The 24,059-nt window shown below is 36.1% G+C and overlaps 2 protein-coding genes across 2 annotated transcripts; one reads left to right on the top strand and one right to left on the bottom strand.

Annotated features, from left to right (window-relative positions):
- The first annotated feature begins 933 nt into the window (after positions 1 to 933).
- Positions 934 to 8,487, top strand: LOC131029645 (metal transporter Nramp6.2-like). The gene is made up of 15 exons (XM_059208816.1): positions 934 to 955; positions 1,388 to 1,481; positions 4,312 to 4,400; positions 4,502 to 4,542; positions 4,657 to 4,735; positions 5,019 to 5,123; positions 5,795 to 5,904; positions 6,037 to 6,218; positions 6,305 to 6,374; positions 6,465 to 6,638; positions 6,728 to 6,832; positions 6,962 to 7,093; positions 7,743 to 7,838; positions 7,924 to 8,154; positions 8,392 to 8,487. Exons 1-15 carry the CDS (start codon positions 934 to 936, stop codon positions 8,485 to 8,487), a joined length of 1,626 nt encoding a protein of 541 aa, XP_059064799.1.
- Positions 8,488 to 10,352: 1,865 nt separating this feature from the next.
- LOC131856865 (uncharacterized mitochondrial protein AtMg01250-like) lies at positions 10,353 to 10,991 on the bottom strand. Its single transcript, XM_059208815.1, has one exon. The coding sequence runs from the start codon at positions 10,989 to 10,991 to the stop codon at positions 10,353 to 10,355; it is 639 nt and encodes a 212-aa protein (XP_059064798.1).
- Positions 10,992 to 24,059: the final 13,068 nt, after the last annotated feature.

The raw sequence follows: 24,059 nt of genomic DNA, 5'->3' as shown, positions 1-24,059 counted from the left end.
AATGATCTCAACACCTTAGCAACAATTTCATCTTCTTCAAGGATTCCATCGGCACAAATGATACCTAGGACAAGGTCATTCACCTTAGCCATGAAGGTGTTTATGTTATGATCTTCTCCCATCTTCAACATCTCATACTTCCCTTTCAAACTTTGTATCTTAGCGACTTTGAATTGTTTATCTCCTTCATACAAGGTTGAAAGCTTCTCCCAGATCTCATGTGTAGTCTGAAGTCCCATTACACTAGTCATCTCTGAATCAGTCAGGGTGCTCAACAATGCTTCCTTTGCTCTAATGCTATTTTCAGCTTTCTTGATCTCATCAACAGTAACTGGTCCATTCTGAGGAACATAATAGACATTTTTTGTAATCTTCCAGTAATCTTTTCCAGAACATCTCAAGTGCACCTCCATCCGGTTGTTCCATATAGCATAGTTACTTCCATCAAATCTTGGACTCTCCTTAAAGATAACACCTCTAGTTGCCATCCCGGATCTCCTCAAGCGGTTAAGCTTCTTCTGGAGGATCTAGCTTTGATACCAATTGTTGGAAACAACAATGAAGGAAAAATGAGACCGGGGGGGGGGGGAGGTTGTGGGGGTGAATCGGTTTTCACCGAATCTACAATCTTAACCACAAATATAGATCATACAAATTGCAGAAACAACAAAAATAAGAAAATAGATAGCACAACACACAACACCAAGATTTTGATGTGAAAAACCCGGTTAAGGAAAAAACTACGGTGGGAACCTACCCACAATAAGATGATACTCTACAGTAGTATGTGAAAATGTTACAATGGGGAATGTGCATGCATTCAGGTACACTGCTTAGAGCTCACTGCTCAAGATACAATAACTCGAAAGGCTACAACCCTTAGGAAAGTCTCGCTGGTCCTTACAACATTATTTAGACTACAATCCGGAAGAAATGAATTGCAATAATAGCATCTGTAAATGCCTAATGGCAGTTTTGGTTTAAGCACAATTGTTTGTTCAACAACACCAATCTCTTTTCAATACACCACACCGAAAGATGAATCCTTGTTTGCACATACACCACCCTTTGATAATGTAGACACAACCTTGATACCTTAATTACATGACAATATCACCTATTTATACAATTCATCAACCTTGACAACAAGGTCGGCTAAACCCTCACCTCACAATTACAAAATTACATCACATGATACAAAGATCGACCATTGGACCAATATAATGATATACATGATATAACATGGACCTAACCCTCAACTCACAATTACAAAATTACATCACACGATACAAAGATCAACCATCGGACCAATATAATGATATACATGACATAACATGGACCTAAATCAAATTTCCAAATGCTCATCTCCATTGGTAATTACGTCAAGATCAACCGCAACACACTATACTACCAAAAAAACCGCATAACACGAAGAACATCACCAGTTTAGCAAAATCACCAAAAAACTCGCACAACGATCAATGTGGATCATCAAGACAAATAGGATACAATTAGGAAACACCAGCAAGCACATTAGAATCATCAGTAATAGCTCCACCAACACCACTTATCAAATCTTCATCGATCAACATCTGAACCTCAAGAACACTCAAACAACAACTATCACGAAGAAAGATAACTTGCGGAGCACCAAATCACGAACCATCTGCAATGAAGATACAGAAGACCATTCAGATCTAATCACACCGGAATATACCGGAGGAAATACTGAACTCTACAAAACACTAAATAGAAAAACAAACTACAAACCGGATCATATGATATGATCAATAAAACTTTTCGGATCACTGAACCCAATACAGAAAGATATAATAACACTAGAGATACTCCATACACCAAATCATAATCTCAAAAATAATCATCAGAACAATAAATCACATGAATATGTTGACATCAATGACAACAACATATCCTACCAACAACAATGTCCAACAAAAATCTCCTATGTGTGATTCTTACTGATTCATAAATCAGTGGCAAAAAAGATTACCCTCCTTAAAAAAAATATCCGTAAGGATGGAGGATTTGGGAGCAATGAAAATCAACGAGACGGAGAGATTTAAACACTCAAGCTGATTGAACCGACCCATTTCGTTACTCATTGTGTTCTTATTTGTTTGGAAAAATACATTCAACAGATTTGAGAGTCCACGTTTTCCTCGTTGCAGATTATTCATACCAGTTAGTTGAGAATTCTAAGAAAAGTTAGTGATGGCTGAGTCGGACTGTGCTCACCAACTAAAGATGAATTTATTTTAACTATTTTTCCTGTTTGGATTCGCTTGAATTATTAACAGTGTTTGGCTATGATTACGTTGAAGTCCACTAGCTATGCTTTCTTTTTCAGTAAGACATGAGATCACCCTTATTACCAGTCACAGATTCTTTTTATCTTTTAACTGTTTTCCTTTAAATTGGCCCACTGTATTGGCCCCAGAATTAGATTATGTTATGTAATTGGTTCCATATTAACTATTGAGTTTTTTATATAGGATTCACTGCATATGAAAGCTCCATAGATTAGTTTATTTGAGTAGGTAACTCTGAGCTCTCAAAGAAAAGGACTGAGGATCATTAATTGATTTTTTTTATTTTTTTTGTATTTTATAAGAATTGGATCTTAGCATTTATATAGATTATTTATTTTAATATTAAATAGTTCTGTCAGATAGTCAATGGTAATTTTCTATGATAAATAGTTATTTGATTTTTATTGATAATATCTTTAAAATGTTTACAGTGTACTAGCTATCTTATAATAAAAATAAAAATATCTATTTTTAGAATGACCTGCTTCATAAAATAACTTATTATCAAAATTTGTTTTCTGAAAGAATATAAAACCTTAAATAACTACGTCAAACTTTATCATTGCACCTTTACAAGATTACCATCTTAGGAATATTGTTTCCCAAATACAATAGAATTAAAAATACTTATTTTCAAGTTTTTGTAAATCCTTAATTTATAAGATAAATTATTAGAAAAATGAAACTCCAGATTAGTAAATAAAAGTCCACCATTACACCCTTCCCGAGATACCAACTCCCCCAGTATACTTCAATTATGCAATTAAATTAAAAAAAAAAAATTGTTTAAAGAAAGTTTATAAAATAATTTAAGATCAAGTTTGCCTAAAAGTAAATTGACAGGGAGCATTAAATTCTATTTGTGTGAGAATTAATGCAGTGCAAGCTGAAGCTTCATTCTTGTGACAAATTGCAGAAACTTGGGATTGCTAATGTTCTTTGCAGAATTTATAAATCAAAAGTTCAATGGCCGAGGAAGCAGTGGAAAGATCAGGTGGGCAATTGGAGGTAGTCCTTGGGACTCCCACTCCCACTCCTACTCCTATTCCTACTCCCACTCCCACTAAGGAGATTAGGGACAATGAGGTTGAGACTTCTGCTAATGAGGTCTGTTATTTCTATTGAATTGAACTCAATTATTTATCTGAATATGCTTTTGGATTTGATTGTGTGGGTTTTTTTGCATCAACGTTTCGGATCACACTTGATATCACAGAGTGTGATCCGAAATGTTGATGCAAAAAAACTCACACAATCAAATCCAGAAGCATATTCAGATAAACTAATGAATTGTGGAAATCTAATGACATTGTTCAACTATCTATTCAAACATTTGGAATAGTAGAACTAGACTATGCTGCATTATCTACCTACATTTGACTTTTAGTTATAAATATTATAATTTTTTCATAAGCTTTCATTCTAGTATAAAATATTTGTCTGTGGAGATGGGGTTTGGTTTGATTGGCCAGAGCTTCCTATGGTATGCACTAGATCAAGGATGTTGGAATAGGTAAATTAGTTATCATCTAACCTAGTTGTCTGCACAGACTAGGAGGACCCCTCACATAGCTTCCAGTTGACCAAGCATCGAATTCTGCTGTCCAAACTGTCTATGCCAATCTTATCTTACCAATCTATTATAATTGTTGTAGCTAACTCTATCCTACCCTGGACATAGAATTTATTATGCATGTGCTTATAAATTTAATGAACCTGTATTTCTCAGAGCTCAGTTTATGAGTTTCTCCTTCAAGGTCCAGTCTTCCCCTAGTCCACGTAGTAGTGAGTTTCTTCGTAGAGATCCAATTTTCCCCCAGTCCATGTGATAGCCAAGGGTTTGTCACCAATCACATTAAAAAGTTGAAGTTTACCCTATACACTGCAAGTTATAAAAGATTCTATCCAATTTTTGTAGTCTAAGAAATAAAATAAAATAAAAATATTTGATTGTGTCTTCTAACTAATATACTGTGAGAACCAACTTGCAGGAAAGTGTGTGGAAGAAGTTTATAAAGTACGTTGGGCCAGGTTTTCTTGTGTCCGTAGCCTACTTGGATCCTGCCAACTGTCAGTAGACATTTTCTCCTTTAGATAAGTAAGTATTGTGTATTTTTCTGTCCATATCACTAATAGATTATTTGATTGCTTGCTTCTGTTGTGTTATTCAGTGGAAACAGATTTAGAGGCAGGTGCAAAGTACCAGTTTGAGGTATATTGCAATCACCTTAGCTTTGGCCCACAATGGTGAGGTGATCAAACATTTATAAGTTTTCCTGCTCAGATTTGGCTTAATAATTAGGGGAATTGTACATTATTCTTGCAGCTCGTTTGGGTCATTCTTTTGGCCTGCAGTTTTGCATTGGCTATTCAGTCTAGAGCAGCCAATTTGGGAGTAGCCACAGGTTAGTTTCTTGGAAAAAAACATTTACCCACTAGTTTTAGTCAATAGATAAATCAAAATCAGTAAGAAATGTTTTTGAATTTGAAGTGTAAGTTATTTTATCTACGTCTCCAATCAAATTTTATGATCTATTTTACATTATATTTCAGATCAAATTATATAATCTTATTTCATATCATTTGGAATCAAACTCTATAATCCATCTGACTATATATTGATCAAACATCATAATTTATGATTTAATTTTTTTTTTTAAATTATAATTTCTTATTTTTGTGTTGCAGGCAAGCACCTTGCAGAACACTGCAGAACAGAATACCCTAGAAAACTAAATTACATACTGTGGGTGCTAGCAGAAGTGGCAGTGATTGCATCCGACATACCTGAAGGTTTGCCATTACACATCTACGTATAAATGTTTTGGATTGTATCAAGTTATGCCATCTATTCCTGCATGAGTTAATGATTATAGAATGCTAATTGCATGCATACGTAGTTCCTCCCCGTTTTGCATGTTGGGCTTGATCTCCACGTAAAGAGGGGTATACTGTTATAATTTGTTAGTTGAGGTAGTAATTTTAATCAATAAATTTTTAGAATATAGAATTATATTATAAATTATATATTTAAAAGATGTATTTATAATTATTTAAAAATAATTTCTTTATTTAATTGTAAATTTTACTGTCATAAATCATCATACTCATATATAATTTTTTTTCTATATATAAAATAAAGTCAGAGCTTCAATAATATATTAAAATTATAAATATTAATAATATCAAAGAAATGATTATCAAAGAAGGTTTAAATTATAATTATAATTCACTAAGCGTGGCCATTATCTTATATACCACCCCCACCACATTTTCTTTATGATTACTGTATCAATCTTAAATAATTTAACAAAATAAACTTCTAAAAGGGTGAAGAGTAAAATTATTATTTACTAATTCAATAGTAAATAGTTTTGAATTATTTTAAATTCCACTTACTTATTTCACTTATTTTGATCATTTGTCCACCTGATTTCTTTTTCCATTCTCTTGCTCTATATCAGTAATTGGAACAGCTTTTGCACTATATCTACTGTTTCATATACCAATATGGGCTGGAGTTCTTATAACAGGGCTGAGTACTCTCCTCCTCCTTGGATTGCAGAGATATGGAGTAATCATTTTCAATCCTTATCTAAAACTGTCTTTTCCCCATACATACATACATACATACATATATACATATATATATATATATATATAGATTTGTTTGAGAATTCCAGCTTACAAAATTGTGTTCTTACAGATCAGGAAATTGGAGTCTGTTATAACAGTTCTGATATTTGCAATGGCTGCCTGCTTCTTTGGGGAGCTTGGAAATGCAAAGCCAGACTCCATAGGAGTGTTGAAAGGGATGTTTGTTCCTCTGTTAAAAGGAAATGGTGCAACTGGTCTTGCAATCTCTCTCTTTGGTGCCCTTGTTATGCCGTAAGTCTCAGTCCATTTTCCCTTGCACACAAATTTGAGATATTTGCCAAATACCCAACTGAAAATGGAGTTTATGTGATGTTTAGGCACAACTTGTTTCTCCATTCAGCCTTGGTTCTTTCAAGGAAAATACCCACTTCTGTTTCAGGAATCAATGTAAGTAAGTTGTAACCTTATGAATTGAATTGCAGAGCCCAACCAATAAAATAATCACCCATGTGTGTTCTTGTGTTTAAAAAATGACAGACAGCATGCAAATATTTTTTCATAGAGAGCGCCTTTGCTCTATTTGTGGCCTTCCTGATCAACGTGGCAATACTGGCTGTGAGTGGATCAATTTGCTTCATGCCAAATATATCTTGGGAAGATGCACAGAAATGTAAGGACATGAACCTCCAAAATGCCCCTTTTCTTTTAAAGGTACGTCCACTTCCATTCTTTTAAAGGTACGTCCACTTCCAAAATTCCAAAGACTGAATTTTGAATGAATTTTTGTTGGACATTTGAAGAATGTATTAGGGAAATGGAGTTCTAAAATATTTGCAGTGGCGTTGCTTGCATCGGGGCAAAGTTCAACTATCACTGGAACTTACGCAGCTCAGTATGTGATGCAGGTGAAGACCATTTTTATTTAACATAACTTACACTTATAATCCTTTGCATAGCATTACTCAAAAGACAATTTATTTTTGCATGCAATATGGTAAAATTTAATCTTGAAGAGTTTTCAATGAAAAATGCAGGGTTTTCTGAAGATGCATCTGACAGCATGGAAACAGAATATGATAACACGGAGCATCGCAATTGTTCCAAGTCTTGCAGTGGCTATCATTAGTGGCAGCTCTGGCGCAGGACAACTAATTATCATTTGTTCGGTATGTTTTCAATGATCTATGATAATTAGAAAAAAATAAAAAATTAAAATTAAAAGATATTAAGTTTTGTATATAGATTCAATTATGTTTATCATTTTGGATCATATTCCATGATTTATTATCAAGAGTGAGCTAGAGAAGAGACTATTTTCTATTTTCTGGCTCACTATCCTGATGACGATGGATGGTGGAGTATGATCTGAAGCGGTGATTCAAAAAGTTAAACACCATTGAATGGAGAAACTTTCAATACTAGTTATAAAAAGAAAAATGAAAAAATGACAGAAAATCTTTAAAATCAAATTATATCTTACATAAAATTATTTTTATTAATATTTGTGTAAATCTTATTATACAGATTAACCAATACTGAATTTAAAATGTATTTTAATCATTATTTGATACTTGTTAACCTTAATACTAAAAAGAAATACTAAATATTATTAAAATATTAAATAAATCATTTCTTACATAGTTTGCACCTACCAATCTATGAAATCATTAATTATATATATATTCATGTTTCATAAAAACCCTTGAGTTTAATTGGGGTTTTATATATATATATATAAAAAAAAATTAATTGTTTAATTTTGGATGATATTTTTGTGTGGCATTTTTATTTATCTTTTTCATATGGTTTGTCTAGATGATCTTATCATTTGAGCTGCCATTTGCTTTGATTCCTTTGTTGAAGTTCACTAGCAGTGATATAAAGATGGGCCCTCATAAGAATTCGATTATTGTAAGTAACAATATCTTTTGAAAAGTATAATTAAATTTTTATTTTTATATGATTTATTAACTTATCAAAATTTGTCTTCTTGTAGGTTACAATTTTTGCTTGGATTGTTGGAACAGCACTCATAGCCATAAACATGTATTACCTTAGTGTGGGATTCTTAGCTTCACTAATTCACAACAATCTACCAAAAGTGGCATCAATATTCATACAATTACTGGTTTTCCCACTTATGTTAGCATATGTGGTTGGAATTATGTTCTTGGTTATCCGAAGAAACAAAGAAACTACATATATAGAACCAGCAGAGCATAAAAAGGTAGTACAAATAAAAGTTAGAGAATAAAATTTTCTCTATGACTTTTTCTTAATGTACTTGTCGTTAATATGTAACTTATGTTTGGGAATAGACCCAATAATAGCCCTAAGTTTGTGCTACTAGTAAGACTTTCTATCAATATTTTCATAATTTTACGTATGCACTCTACAAATATATTAAGATAAGGTTGAGGTTAATATTTAATAAATGTAATTAAGTTTTTTTTTTAACTAAAAGAGGGGTAAAAATTTATTGAAATCCAAAGAGAACAATGCAACAAAAGGGACAACAAAAAATGCAAAGAGGTCTAATGAGCTTTATCCTGAGAAATAAGTTGATCCAATTTGTGAGACAATTCAAGGGGAAGATGTGTCTGATCCATAATATTCCAATCCTACATATACTTGGACGCCCACTTAGCCAAACAATTGTCCACACCATTCCACTCCCGAGGGATATGGGAAAAAATGACAAAGTCAAGGGTCCGACATAACTGGGTGATCTGCTTAATAACCAGAGCCAAATGCCAGTCAACATCTGCCAGCTCTTTTTTATTCAATAAGTTGACAACCACCTGCGAGTCTGTCTCACAAATGATCCTACGCCACCCCTGCTTGCAACATTGCTCCACCGCTACTTGGATGGCCCAGGCCTCCATAAGATTATTGGTATGAGAACCTTTGTAGATAGAGAAGAGAAATTGAACATCTCCAGAGCTGTTGCGCCCCACTCCCCCTATTCCTGCAGGGCTAGGATTTCCCCAAGAAGATCCATCAGTGTTAATCTTAAGAACTCCAGGCAGAGGAGGAGTCCAGTGCCCCTCACGATTATCACGTTGCGAATGATATCCAGCTCTCCTCCAGGGTTGGAGACCAGCAAAGGAACACCATCCTACAAAGGAAAAGAAAGGTAGGTGCAAATACCAATATCTCCAAGGTCCAGACCTCCAAACAAATCACATTTCGCCATAACTGTTTCATGAAGATAATGAACAATTTTCCCCCAGAGGTGCACAATACCAAGCGTGACACTCTTAAAGTTCCTCCTATTTCTTTCAAGCCAAACATGCCATAAAACAAAGGAAGGGCCAGTAGTCCAAGCAACTTGGAGAAAATAGGATCTAGACGAGGAAGGTCCCAAGAGATTCCAAAACTTAGACAAAGAGGAAACATGCTAGCAAGGGCAACCCCATGCAGACCACCAGGAGTGCCAGATTTGTCTAACAAAGGAGCACTGAAAGAAGAGGTGACAAACAGGCTCCTCATCATTACTGCATAAAACATAGATTGAAGGGCCATGGAATCCTCTCTTGCAGATATTATCCCAAGTAAGACACCTATTGTGAGTCACCAACCAGAGGAAGAAATTACACTTAGGCCACAAGGAGGAATTCTAAACTTTCTTCCACCAAGAAACCTCCATATCACCAAACAGCTATCTAGTAAGCATAAGGTACCTTGAGGAAACAATATATTTACCAAAAGAAGCACCTCCCCAAGCCAAAACATCAGGTTCCTACAAAGAGCTGCACTCCCTAGAAGCCAGAATCTTAGAGAGCTCCATCTGATCCCCCAAAGAGCCCCCCGATGGCTAGTCAGATGGATTCTTCCATCGGAAACCAACAAAAAGGCCCAAATTATAGGCCTCCTTATAGTGAGCCACCTTATTCCAACCTACAGAAAGGAAAGAGTCATAGAGAGCCTACAAGTGTGGGTGAGAGGAAAAAAGAGGAGGTTTACCATTCCAAGAATCACTCCAGAACAAAGCCTCTGAACCATTGTTACAAATCTAGAAAAGGCTACTCTTGACCAAGCGAGAGCCTATCTTAAGGGTATTCCACACCATAGAACCTCCACCCACCAAAGGGAATCTAGAAACCTTTGAAGGTCAGGCTCTTGGTAAATACTTATGTGAGAGGATACAAGCCCATAGCTGAGACTGACTGGAACACCATCACCAATAGAGCTTAGCATAAAGAGCTTGTCCACTCAAGATAGCAGAATGAAGGTCGAGGTTGCCCTCCTTCTTTGGCCTACAAAATGTATCCCACTTGATTAGACTCCATTTGAAATTTTGCAAATTACCGCTCCAAAGAAACTGTCAAGAGAGGGCATCAAAATCCTTAAGAAAATACACCGAGGCAGCCTGCACCATGCTTCTAAAGATAGGGAGAGCTTGAATCACTGATTGCAAGAGAGTCATTCAGCCAGCAGTAGAGAGCCACTGATGTGTCCATGATTAACCTTTTGACGCAACTTATCAAGCAGGTTCTGCCAAAAGATCTTGGGTTGTGTACCCAAAACAATAGGGATGCCCAAGTAAGTCATAGGAAGAGACTCAATCTGAAATCTTAGAATATTAGCAATCCTCTGCTGGATAGACTCCAAAGTGTTGAAAAAATAAATAGAAGACTTGTGGTCATTGATTTTCTGACCTAAGGCAGCCAAATAAGTATCCAAAGTGAGTCTGAAGGCTTCAGCTTCCTGAATACGAGCCCTCCCAGTGAGTGTAGTATCATCTACAAAATGAAGATGGGAGAGAGTGGGAAATCCATTTCCCCACCTCCATCCATGAATCAAACTATGGGAAACTTGATGTTTAATAAATCTGCCAAGTCCCTCCACCATAATGATGAGCAAGTAGGGAGAAAGAGGATCGTCCTGGCAGAGACCCCTAGAGGCCCCAAATAACTTTGAAGGTTCTCCATTGAGAAGCACAGAAAAGGAGGGAGAAGTGACACAACTCCAAATCCATTCCACCCACTCCAAGCTGAATCCAAAAGTAAGAATAACTTTCCGCAAAAAGCCCCATTTCACTCTATCATAAGCCTTAGCCATATCAAGCTTGATGAACATAGAACACTCTTTAGAAGATGACATAGAATGGATGGCTTCAGAGGCAATAACCACTCCGTCAAGAATCTATTTTCCAGCAACAAAACCCCCTTGTTCTTCTGAGATAACTATGGGAAGCTAAAATTTGAGCCTTTCTGGAATTAATTTAGTAATAAATTTATAAACCACATTACATAGAGCAATCGATCGAAAGGAATCCTATTGATTAGCCCCTTCATTTTTCGGAATAAGAACAAGGAATGTAGCATTCAAAGCTCGGAGTATCTGTTTGTTAGAGTGTGATTCTTGAACCACAACTAATAAGTCCTGATTAATAATATCCCAGAACTGTTGAAAAAATTCCACTGGGAAGCCATCAGGCCTAGGAGCTTTGCCCTTACGCATACTAAAAATCACTTCCTCCAATTTAGACATAGAGATCAACCTCATAAGGGAGTCATTCATTACTCTGGTCACAACAAAGGGAATGCAAGACAAGATAATATTCTCCTCATTATCAGCGAGAAGCGAATCTTCTGAAAAAAGAGCAGAATAGAACTGGATGGCTTCCCTGGAAATGGTTTGAAAGGAGGTCAACTGCAAGCCATCAGAAGTAACAAGAGATGAAATGTAACTTCGATTTCGGCGGCCCTGAATAGATTTGTGGAAAAAAGCAATATTCTTATCTCCTTCCTGGAGCCAATAAATTTGATCTTTTTGCTTCCAATAAATTTCCTCTCTAAGATCCCACTCTTCTAAATCCCTGGAAGCCTGAGATTCTTCTCTGCTAAGAGCTTCTGAAAAACCCAGGTCTCTAATCTGCCTTGTAATGACTGCCAGACATTCTTGATCCCTCTTTTTCATAATGTAAAGATTACCAAAGCAATTCTCGTTCCAATTCTTTAGCTTCCTTTTGACATATTGTAGTTTTTAGAAAAGGAAAACATAGCAGTGCCATAAGCTAGGCCACCAGTTCTCCACCAATGAGCCATTAAGTCATGAAGAGAAGAGACCCGAAGCCACATCAGTTGGAACTTAAAGGGAGGATTCTTGGGAAGAGAAATGCAACAAGCCGAGAACTTGATAGGCTAATGGTCAGATCCCCTCCAATCCATAATTTCTGAAAAGAGAGAGAGAGAGAGAGAGAGAGAGAGAGAGATTACGACTCGTCCAAAAGCAGGAGACTAAAAATCTATCCAGGCATTCTGAAATGGCATCTTCACCAACCCTCCTATTATTCCAAGTAAAGATCTCATTAACTGGCTGGATATCAGAAAGATGTAAAAAGTTCATGTTATCCCGGAGAAGCTCAGAAGAAGGCTCTAGATGAGCATTCCCACCTCTTTTCTCCTCCAAATGTAAGACTGAATTAAAGTCTCCTGCTAAAATCCAAGGCAAGAAAGGATGACAACTTCGAACATACCTTAAATGCTCCCAAAGTCTTATCTTTCCAGGGAAATCAACATGAGCATACACATTAGTTACCAAAATCACCTCACCCGTATCCAAACTGGAGGCAACCGTAGAGAGTGTGGAGAGAGAAGAAATCCAACAGTGAGGGGTGATTTTCCATGGCTCCCAACAAATGGCTAATCCCCCAAAATTCCCCATAGATCCAATACATTGACATTGACCATGATACCAAATATTAGGGATACAACAGAGCATGGAATCCACTGAAAGCTTAGTATCCCGAATACAAAGGATATCCGGAGAATGATCAATCACCAACTCATGAATAACCGTTTGTCTGGGGATGCTATTCAACCCCCTACCATTCCATGAGAGAATAATCATTGAGTAGAGTGAGGAAAGTGACTATCCATGGCCTTCACAACCCCAGACTCTACCAGTAAATCCCCTATAAGTCTAATTTTGTCCTGATCCTTTTTGCGGCCACTTCTTGATGGACTAGAAAAGGATACTTTCTTAAACAGTCTTTGCAACAGTCCTAATACCACAGGAGAGTCATTTCCCTTACCAAAAGAAAACATCTCCTTAGCCAGATCCGCTAAGAGATTATCATTGTCTTGTGGTGCCAAGGAAACCACAAGAGCACCAGACTCAAAGCTAATAGGAGCCTCATTTTTCTGTTGGAGAGTTGCATCCTGGTTCACAGCAGGGGAATCATGAATAGGAATTCCCCCATCCGAGCCTACAGCACCAGACACATCTAGGGTGATACCTTCCTCTACGACCATATTGTCCAACACTTCAAATCTGTTAAAATCCGAATCTGATTGCCAATCTAAAAAGGGTCTCTTCTGTCCTCTTTTCTTAGGTCAGCTATGAATAGGAGTAAAGCCATCATTATTAGGGGCTAGTGCGTTGACTGGGGCTTTCCCTTTACTAACATTATCCATCTTGACTTTCTCCTTACATACATCATTAGACAGGGCTTTCCCCTTGCCTGCGTTGTCCATCTTTAGGCCTGAGGAAGAGGCAGACCCACCAGAACTACCACTATTCCCCTTATAAAACCCTAGGGCATTGCCGCTGCAGATGTCCATACTCATGGCAAACTCGACAGTGAAAAGGTAAGGACTCATAATCTAACTGTTGAACCCAAGAAGAAGAACCAAGGCAAATTTCCAAGGAATCCGGCAGTGAGTTATTCAAATCAATTTCAACACAAATATGGGCATAAGAAATAACCTTTTTTTCCAGGGACTGGTGTGCAATCACAACAGGCTTCCCAAGTAAGGCATCTATCTAGCGTAGTATGTCTTCTCTCCATAAACTCTAAAGGAAGTTTGGGTAGGCGAATCCAGACAGGAACCCTCCATAGAGTTAAACCCTAGATGCCAAGGTTTCACAAACAACCCCACACGATTATAAAAATAAGTGCCCCCCTCAAAAAATCGATCACGATCAGACATGCAAGAAAAGACTACCAAGAAGTAGTTATTTCCTGCCAACATTATGTCCATATCTCCATCTACCTGCCATGAACGTCGTATCTGGGCTTCAAGGGCCGACATAGAGATTCGAATACCAAGAAATTTGTAGATCAGAGCATGTTTGGACTAGTACTCCACATCTTCCATCACAACCTCTGGAGGAATGACCAAAACTGGACGATCTTGACTCCACGGAAAAAATCCATTAACTGTATTAATCTTTGAGCTCGACCCCACATAGAAAGACTCATTCCTTTGTGCATGAAGCTTCAGAGAGGATCCATCAGGCATCGTAGCACCGACGAACACCAAGTTGTTAGAAGCCCCTTGCTTCTCCATTAAAAAGGCCACATGCTACGCATGCAACACATGAAATACCACCCGACTCTACCATCTGAAAGCTTCATCTGCACAACGTTCGCTGATACCATACTACCGCCGTTCACAAAAATCCTCGATCACACACTCACAGAAACCCCCAAGATAATTAACTAGTAGATACTACCATGAGAATATATTTTCAAATGTAATTAAGTTATTCTAGTCATGAAGGAATGCATTTTTTCAATGTGATAGAATCATGAATAGGACTCAAAAATAATGTATAACAAACAAATATGTTTCAAATGAAGTATTGGGAAGATCATATTATATATTTAAAAAGGTCTTTTAATCAAAATGTTTAAGAAAATCTTGTTAGTTTTTTTCAATATTATTCTTATAACAATAAGAATAAAATTGGATAATTACATTTATAATAGAAATAAAATAAACCATAAAAAAAACATAATCTATATTTGTACTTAGTTAAGATAAAAGATAAGTTTTTAATTCTTCTTCATCTAATAGGTGTTGAAGAAAAATAAAATATAACCTTACGATGCAAAATGATTAAGATATAACATCAAATAATTTATTCATGATTAATCTAGTAAATGTGAGAAATTATTTGAAATGAAGTGTTGAAATATATGCAATAATTAAATTAATAAATAAAAGGTACTTATATGGAAATTCAATGTCAATATTATGTGTCATATGGCTTGAAGTGATTTGTTGATATACAAGAAATTAATGACTAACAAAATAGTGCTAGTACACAAGAGTTTCCATAGTCCATGAAGACTAACTTTTTTAGCTTTTAGATTTAATTATGTTTATTTTTTGTTATATAAATGCATATATTTTTTAAGTTCAATTCTTATCAAGGTGGATCACTTTTATGACTATAAAACTAATCTATTCAAATTATGTATCTAAGGTATCTAAGGCCTATTTACCATTGACAATGTGTAGAGATATAAATAAGAATAAAAATAATATAAATTCTACTTATGTTCTTAATCTTATTATACCTATTTTACAAGAATATTACTATATTGATACATTGTTCCATTTTGATACATTTATAGGTATGGGGCTTCATGTCATTTTACATTATGTAATATCTTATTATATGATTGCAGATGCTTAAGTGTATTGTTTTCATATATTATGCTATGAGATGTTAGTAATAGATATATGATGTGGTATCTTCCAATATGTCATATTATAATTGATTATTATAGTGATCTTATTTGAATGTGTATGCATGGTATTCATAGTTTATTACATATAAATGGGAATACATTAGTGTGATGTGATTTATGTGATAGGTGTTTTTTAATAGATTCTATGCATCATAAGAATAATATAGATTTTTTTTAATTGTGTATATGTGAATTGATTTTTATCTCTAATTGATATTTTCTTCAATAATTATTACTATTAAATATAGTTTGATATGTGTAGTGATTGTACATAAAAATATGTATACTTGCTAATATGAAATAAGTTAGATTTTTTTTTATTAATTCATAGGATTATTAAGATGTCTCTATACGTAAATCAATATCGCTCTCATACCCAAGTCATATAAGACCCTAGACAATCTTGTAAACACTTGAAAAAATCATCATAGTTGTGAATTATTTATCCTCACCTCATTGATGGTTTCTAGTTAGCCTAATCTAAGGAGAGAGGAGGTAAGTCATATTCATATTATTACCCTTTTTTTAACCTAGTTTTTAAGTATATTATTACGATGCTACATTTCAATCTATTTTAACGACATTTATATATATGAGACTTAATTTGATTTTACACTATATGATAGTTTTATAATATGATTTTTGAAATTTTAACTTTTTTTTTTTCTATATGATGCTATGAGATGTTGTCCATAAGTATACAATGTTATATCCCATTTCATGAATTTTGATATTTCATATCATAGCTGAGGATTGTTATTAACTTATTTGGATTTGTGTGTATCTTGTTGGTGTAAATGGTGACTCTATCAAACTAGTTAGCCTTTAGCCTACATAGAGAGGGTCTTGTTCATGTTGCTTAAGTTTACATAGAGGTTATTTAGATTTTTGTCTCTCACCTCATGTGGTTGAGACATGTGTAATCATTTTGGGAGACACCTCTTACATACACACTTGCCACTCAATAGAACACTTGTCAAATGAATCGCCAAGTGTTCCATCTTTGAAGGGATAATTCATTGTTATTTCCAACCTACCTACCCCTACTACCTTACATATATATGTGATGATACTTTGTATATTACATACACTTCTATTCAATCATTCAACTCTTATATTGCATTGTTGTTTTCTTTCTCACAAATTGAACTTGACTTTCATAACTCATTAATACTAGCATTCAAGCAAGGTCTTAGAAATTATAGCATGGTAGACCATAGCATGTCTATAGTTGATTGCTAGTTTGATTATTTCTATGAATTTATTTTAAAAACATTAATTAAATGCAATCTTGGGTTTGTAATGTGTTTGTATGTGTTTTTTCTTTTTAATTTATGACAAAGGCTACCTATGCATCATTGAATTTAAGGTCGTTTGTCTTATAGTTATACACATAAAGAATTTAGTCCTCTTTGCATGCCCTCCTATGTATGATTTGTGGTTGATGAATGTTGCAAAGGGGAGCAAAAATTTGTTAGGGATTTGGGGATGCTACCTGATCTATCTACTTGTCATCAATGTTGCATGTCATATTTTTTTATGCATGAAACCAATCCAAGGGAGGCTATATGAGGTGGCGGAAGTTCATTCTAATTTAGTCTACAATTGCAAGGAGCTCTAAATTTGGCACAAAGTAGCACTTATGTGTTGCCAAGTTTTTATTTTTATTTTTATGGTTGTTAAACTAACTACAACATTTGATGTTGACCACTAGTGGTCAAGGTTAACCATCAAACTAGTCATTTACATAAACTATCAAAGTTTTTGTAAGAGGTTTATTTAAACTAGGGGCAAAATTGCTTTGAGGAATTAATGGTTTTCAATAAAATTTTGTATTTTCATCCATCAAAGATGAAGGGTGAGGCCTCGGTTGGCAAGAGGCCAATTCTCCCTTATAAAAAAATCATTGCAACACTTACTTCATGTCAACTTCAATGAGTAGTTGGAAGGAAAGGTTTATTTCTTCATAGGTTTTTTTTTCTGAATTCTAGTGCACATGTATCAAATAACCCATTTATAGGAAACTGATTGTGTAATAACTTTTTATCATTAGCTCAAAATTGAACACCATTTTTTGCAAAAGTTAACTTTTTCACATTTCCCAAGCATTAGAATTTGTTGCATTATTAAATGCACTCTTTTATTAAGTGCCAAAACCATGGGGGTCACCTAATATTAATCAAGGGAAGTTTTCTTGAGTTGTGCCATTAAGGACATCTTTGAACACTCATATTTCCTTTTAGTATTTCTTTCTACAAATAATATTTTGCAACTAAATATACTTAGCGTGGAGTCCAATAAACCCATTAATTCTTTAACACCTTTCAATTATCATGAATGGAAATAGGCCATCAAAAAGAACCCAATGTAGCGAAAGATAAAGTAAAGTGTGTTAGTATTTGAATCTTTCTTATTCTACATAATCTTCTAGCTAAGATTTCTTAGGTTTTTTCTTTAGTTACTCATAGCTTCTCAAAGTTGCATGCCTATATCCTAGATAACAATTTCTATTCTAGTTGGCAATGTTTATCCCTCCTTGCACTATAAATTGGGTTGAATCTATTATAAGCTTAATCATGGGAGATTAATGAAATGTTTGTATTCACCTAATTATGTCCATTTAATGTTTAATAATTTCTTGCACCTTGAGCATGTGTTAGCTTGATCAATGTAGTGTTGATTGTGAATTTCTATGTAGAATCAGAGCCTCGTTTTGGAGTGGATTTGGTCTGCTAATTTTGTAAGTTTTAATTAAAAACATTATCTCTTTCTAACAATGAGATTTGAATTTCTGTCTTTTTGTGTGTTCTCTATGCAAAGTGTTTGAGTTAGAGAGCCAAAATGATTTAAAGATCAGTACCCAAATGGTTTGGATCTTCCATTTGATCGTTGTTGGTATCTCTTTTTATCTACGTGGTGACTTAAAATTCTCATGTGGTGGATTTCTATTGAGGTTGCATAGCAATTATTGCAGATTGTCTGAGTCTTTATTGTAGGTGCCTTTGGCTTGTTGGAAAGCACAAACCTTACTGAAAGTTGGGCATTCTTTATTGAATGCATGTGGATCTTGCAATAAACAATTAGAAGGCATCCATTGTACAAACCAAATTTTTATATGTGATCATTTTGCATGATTTTTGTATTTTTTTTTCACTTGTAGGAATTTTTTAAAATAATAAAGTGTATAACGGGCAACACTTTCCTAAGAAGTAAAATAATAAAGTGCCAAAAATCAAAGGGTTGTTCATGTGTTTGCACTCAATTATAAAGTGTCAAATTTAGGGGAGTGTATTTATGTTGTGTTTCTTTTCACTTCCACATACATTCTACACCTATGGCACTCTTATTTTGTAACCTCATTTAAAATGGTTTCTTAAATTTGTAAAGTGTTAAATTAGGAAATACTTTTCTATGCAAAAAATAAATAAAGTGTTAAAATCAAGGGGGAGAGGGGGTGGGGAAGTTATATATGTATTCTTATTTTCATATGTATGGGGTATTGTAATCATGAACTAATATAAAGTTTCATTTTTGGGCTGTTCATCATGGTTTCGTATTTATTTCCATCTTTTTATTGTTAAATTAATTTTATAGATCTATTTGTCTTCAGAGCAAGGGATTGAGAATCAGTTCCTAGTGCAAGATCTATTGTCCTAGCTTCTTAAAATGAATACTAAATAAAGTGATTATTAACATAAGAAACTCTTATGGGTGATAATAAGACATCTCTTGCATATATTTTGTGGACACGTCCTCATGGGCTGATCGGTCTACTTATCATATATCTACAGTTGAGGAAACCTCTCCAAGAACAAGTCCATTGATTCTTTGTAGTAGGGTTGAACTAGGATGTGTTAGGGTTTAGGCAAATCCGGAGCAAATACAAGTTAACAATTATATGCAGATTCAAATACACAAAGATGAAGAAAAATTACACAACACAAATTGTTTATCAATAAAATTCACCATAGCTAACATGTTGAGCACAAGATGCCACTAAGAGAGGGGGGGGGGGCGGGGGGTGAATCAGTGGTTTCCAAACTTTTCCCTTTTCTATCCTATGTGTGTACATCGGTTAGAAGATCTAACTTAAAGAAAACATACCGGTTAGATAGGAGGATGACATAAATTCAACCACACAAAAGGGACATCATATAACACCTGATGTATGAGGAAAACCCAACATGGGAAAAACCTCGGTGAGAAATGCTACTGGAGTCTACTGCTCCAATCTAGCCTCACAATGAAACATTTGGTTACAACATTTAGAGAACCAACCCAAGGAGCACCACCCCTGCTTTAGGGCACCAATCCAAGGAGCACCAACCCCTGCACTGAGCTCCAACTCAATGATTACAATATCATATATCAAATACAAAAGTAATATCCTTGTTACAAAAGAGCTTTGTAACTCTTACACATGTCTCTCCATTGGTTCACCTCTAACCAATTCTCTGTCGGTTCTCTACTCACCTTCTCTCTGCTGCAACCTTACCAGTTTAGCCTTTGCTTCTTCTTTGCCCATACTAATCTCTCTGCTCACTACAGGTTCACAACTTGCTGGTTACTTCACTTGTTGGTTTAACCCTCCACTATTCTCTGGGTTGCTGGATATCCTCAATTCCTTGCACTGTACTACAACTTCTTCTCTAGCTTTTTGTAGTTTCTAGAACTACCGGTTTTACACCACTGCAACTCACTTTGTAGTTTATTGGTTTATCGATCCTTGTCAGTTTTGCCTCTTCCAAACCCTCTCACTGGCTGCACCTTCAACACTTAGTCTCTATGATCTTCGATGAAGCCTCTGACTAGTTGACTCTCTATTGCACTTTCACAATCCACTCTTTAACATTCAGCTTGCAGCATCATCAATCCTCTTCTGTCATGAGTCGGCATATTTATACTTGAGTTTTCCCTCCATGACTGATATTCAAACTTCTAGCGCACTAGGGTTCCTTCATCATCCTTGAGGCAAACCAAATTCAATCAAATCTCCTTCTAGAGATTGATCACCTACAACGGATCAATTAGACTCCACCAATCCTGTTGCGTCCAGAACACGTTTGCCATATTTGGCAAACACGAAACCTCTTTCAATTTGCACTTGTCAAACACCTATGAAGTGATCACACGGATAGCTTCACCTACCCTAATCAACACCTAGACACTTGGCCTTGACCATGAAGCCACTAAATCAAATCTCTTTCCTTTGATCAGTCTCAAGCCGCACCCTTCTGCTCTATACCTGTGATTCACGCTATTGACTTTAATGTCGACTAGTCACCACCTACCTCACCGACAATGCACAGTTCATATGTTTGACACTTGGAAACCACGTGGCATCTCTGTCAGCATCCACCTCTACTGAGTCTTCTGAGTTAGTTCAGACAAGATCACTGACCAACCACACAACCAGGTTCATCTACCAATTCACAAATCTTGTCAGTTATACCCTAACTAGTCTTCCTTCAAGATTGTACTTTGCTTCTCTTCCAGTGGAACACCCTTACCGATCACTTCACATGCCAGACCATTGCATACTCAACTTCATCAGACAAGAGCTCTTCACTTGTCACTTTGTCAGATTTATTGGTGGACATGCTTATCGATAACCACCTTGATGACACCATGTTATCAATCTTCAACAGCCTCCATCTTCAATCCAAATGCACTCTCTGTCTGCAACTGCTTCGACTTTGCCTTCTTCATCAATAGACCAGTTCTCCTATCAACTGGTTTGTCAAAGTGACAAACTTATCCTTCCTTCTCTATTCCTACAGCTCATCATGTCTATCTAGCTAATCCGGTGCATATCTCTAATTTCATGCACCTGAGGCAACTTATTGTTTCACAGGTTCATCCGGTGTGAGCCTTCAATCACCTTCCTTCTACTCTTTTGTCTTATCTCGGAGGACTATGATGCATTCCATGCATAATAGGAGATAAGATTCACTTACCGATGGGAGTGGATCCTTGTCATCTCATTTGGCATTGCACTCTCTATGAGTCTTCTCATGATATCTTTAAACAGGCACATATAATCTAGTTGGGCACACTCTCTGTGAGTATTCTCATCATCCTATGATTGCCTCTTTATCCAGTAGGAGTCCTGCTATTTCACATTAAAATATCCAATAGCATACCGGTTGGCACTTCTACATTAGGTCACCCTACTTGCTCACTTGTCAGTTGGCAACAATGCACTGCCAACATACCACTTACTAGTTGTTATCCAATACCGGTCTTCAATACTTGTCTTCAACACACGTCAACACAACTTGTGTATAGGTGACTCCAATGACCATTATGCTGGATGAAACTCTCTTCCTTACCAGTGACCTGCTAAGATATTTGACATCAATGACAACAACGCTCATCAATCTCCCATATCGGTTACCATCCTATACCAATTGACATAACTGGCAATACAATTCCAACAATCTCCCCCTTTGGCATTGATGTCAACACATGTAGTATCTGACATACTATAGATTCTCTCTCAACCCCTTTGTGTGTGTTATGGATTCTCACACATGTAGTATCCAACATACTACTAATTCTCTCTCCCTCTTTGATAACAATGGCAAAGGGCACTGACAGGGTTTCTCTCCTTGTCTCTACCATGCACTGAGAGATTTTTCTCTCTCCCCTTTTTTTTTCTATTGGATGCTTTTCCTCCTTTGACCATCATACATTTCATCCTCTCAATCCACAACACTTGAGATGGAGAGCTCGACCATCAATTGACACCAATTGCTTAGCAACCAAGTGTATATACAAACCGGATGCCAATTGCATATTCAAGACTGAAACCAATTGAAGGAACATGTGTTAGTGAATACAACTTACCTGCCGATCAGACTGCATCATCTCCCCTTGATATGCAGAAATTATTCTGACCCCAATTTGCTGATACCGAGTGTTGAAGCTAACACTGATACCAATTGTATCTTCTCTGATACCAAATGCATGTTCTCCTGTGCAAGTAATTTTCCTTCTTTGCAGGCAACTCTCCCAGTGGTCTAGTTGTGATTTCAATTGGATAGACCCAGACCATGAGCACATCCCAAAGTCTCAATCATACCAATATAGCTATAGACACTTTCACTCCCCCTGTGTCCAGCATGTATGATATCAATTAGAAGATATGGTTGTGAACTCCCCCTGAGTCATACATCTCAGGTCTTCATTTCCTATCAGGTTCTAAACCGGAGCCAAACCGCCCCTTATACCAATTGAGTTGTGCATATGTGATCAATTTTATGATCTATAAACTCCACAATTTCCACCACAACTTATAACATGATCCTAGATGTACATAATGTCATACAATATCACTATCATGCCATATATCAAACCGATTAGCCCAAAAACATGCATGCATACATGATCAACTACCAGGCCAACATATGTCATTCAGGTCTTTTCCAATACCACCTGAGACATAATCACTTCAATCCATGCAACTGGAGTTATTGCAATGATCCCAGACCTTACTGACTTACATAACCTACAATACCGGTCAATATCCATATCGATAACATACTACACAAACCAGTTTCCTATACCGATCCATCAACTCTATCGAAGCACCTTCCTCTAACTCTTGTCTTCATGTGTCAAGTGCTTCTAATTCCAATTGCAAATTAGCCATCCATTGACACATGCAATGGTGATCCATCTCTCATCTGTAGGTGTGTAGCCAAGGCATCCACTACACACACTTGCCATCTCATTTCCTTCCCTTATTTTGACAGCAATCTATTCTTCCATTTTCCCTCTTCCCTTGAGGAGGTGAATGATATGGTCAATGTGTAACTCCCCCTATGGTCTTGCATCTCCTTTTAAGCCTTAGGAGATATCACATGTGCATTGAATGCACAATGTATGTCCATGGTTGCATCTTCTTACTTCTTCCTCGATACTTGCTTGACTTCACTCTTCTTCCCATTTTCAGTCTTGGGAGAAGGTCTTACTTTGTTTTTCTGATTGGTCCTTTCTCTACTAGATTCTGCCACATGACCAGAAGCATTGTTGTAGAAACAAACAATGTTCAAACCAAAAACATGACTGGGGGACCTTCTATCAAACCGGTTTGACCATCTTCTTCCATTCATGCTATCGTATCCAACAATCAGAACCGGTGGACCTCTTGATCTTGCAGGAGCATTTCTCCTTTTGTTCCATGCAACCCTTTGCCTCTCATATGCTCTATACCAATTTTCATATTGAGCATAGCTGCTATATCGATGATCATATATCTGCAGGTTCTTTCTGCAATCATAACCTCTATGGCGAGAACCACTACATCTCTGACAGATAACATTATTATTTCTAGGAAGAACATTTTGTCTATTCCTAGATCTCATTATGCATTCATCTACCCTAGAGCCATAATCTCTGCAAGCAAAGCAGTAACCAAAGAAAGGGGGTACATAGCTTACAAATTTATTTGTCATGCTTGTGGAGATCTTATCGGTTTGGCATCTCCATTTCTGCTTCTCAAAGGATGGATCGTGGGTTGTCCACTTTCTACAATTATTCCATTTGATCCCTTCTTTTCCCACACTTTCTTTGTCTTATGGGTGGTAGCATTTCCTTGTCTTCTACCGGTAGGAGGTCTTCTATGTTGTCTTCTTTTT

This window comes from Cryptomeria japonica, chromosome 7, assembly GCF_030272615.1.
Source record: "Cryptomeria japonica chromosome 7, Sugi_1.0, whole genome shotgun sequence".
In the NCBI taxonomy this organism is placed as follows: domain Eukaryota; kingdom Viridiplantae; phylum Streptophyta; class Pinopsida; order Cupressales; family Cupressaceae; genus Cryptomeria; species Cryptomeria japonica.
The sequence above is the reverse complement of the archived record's forward strand: the minus strand, read 5'-3'. Positions and strand labels throughout refer to the sequence as shown.

Bases quoted from the DNA above. Each gene is read 5' to 3' on its own strand.
- LOC131029645 (XM_059208816.1), top strand. From the start codon at position 934: ATGAATTGCAATAATAGCATCT. The intron at 6,219-6,304 runs GTAAGTCTCAGT...TGTGATGTTTAG, and splicing joins TTTGGTGCCCTTGTTATGCC to GCACAACTTGTTTCTCCATT. The intron at 7,839-7,923 runs GTAAGTAACAAT...GTCTTCTTGTAG, and splicing joins CTCATAAGAATTCGATTATT to GTTACAATTTTTGCTTGGAT.
- LOC131856865 (XM_059208815.1), bottom strand. From the start codon at position 10,991: ATGGCTAAGGCTTATGATAGAGTGAAATGGGGCTTTTTGCGGAAAGTT.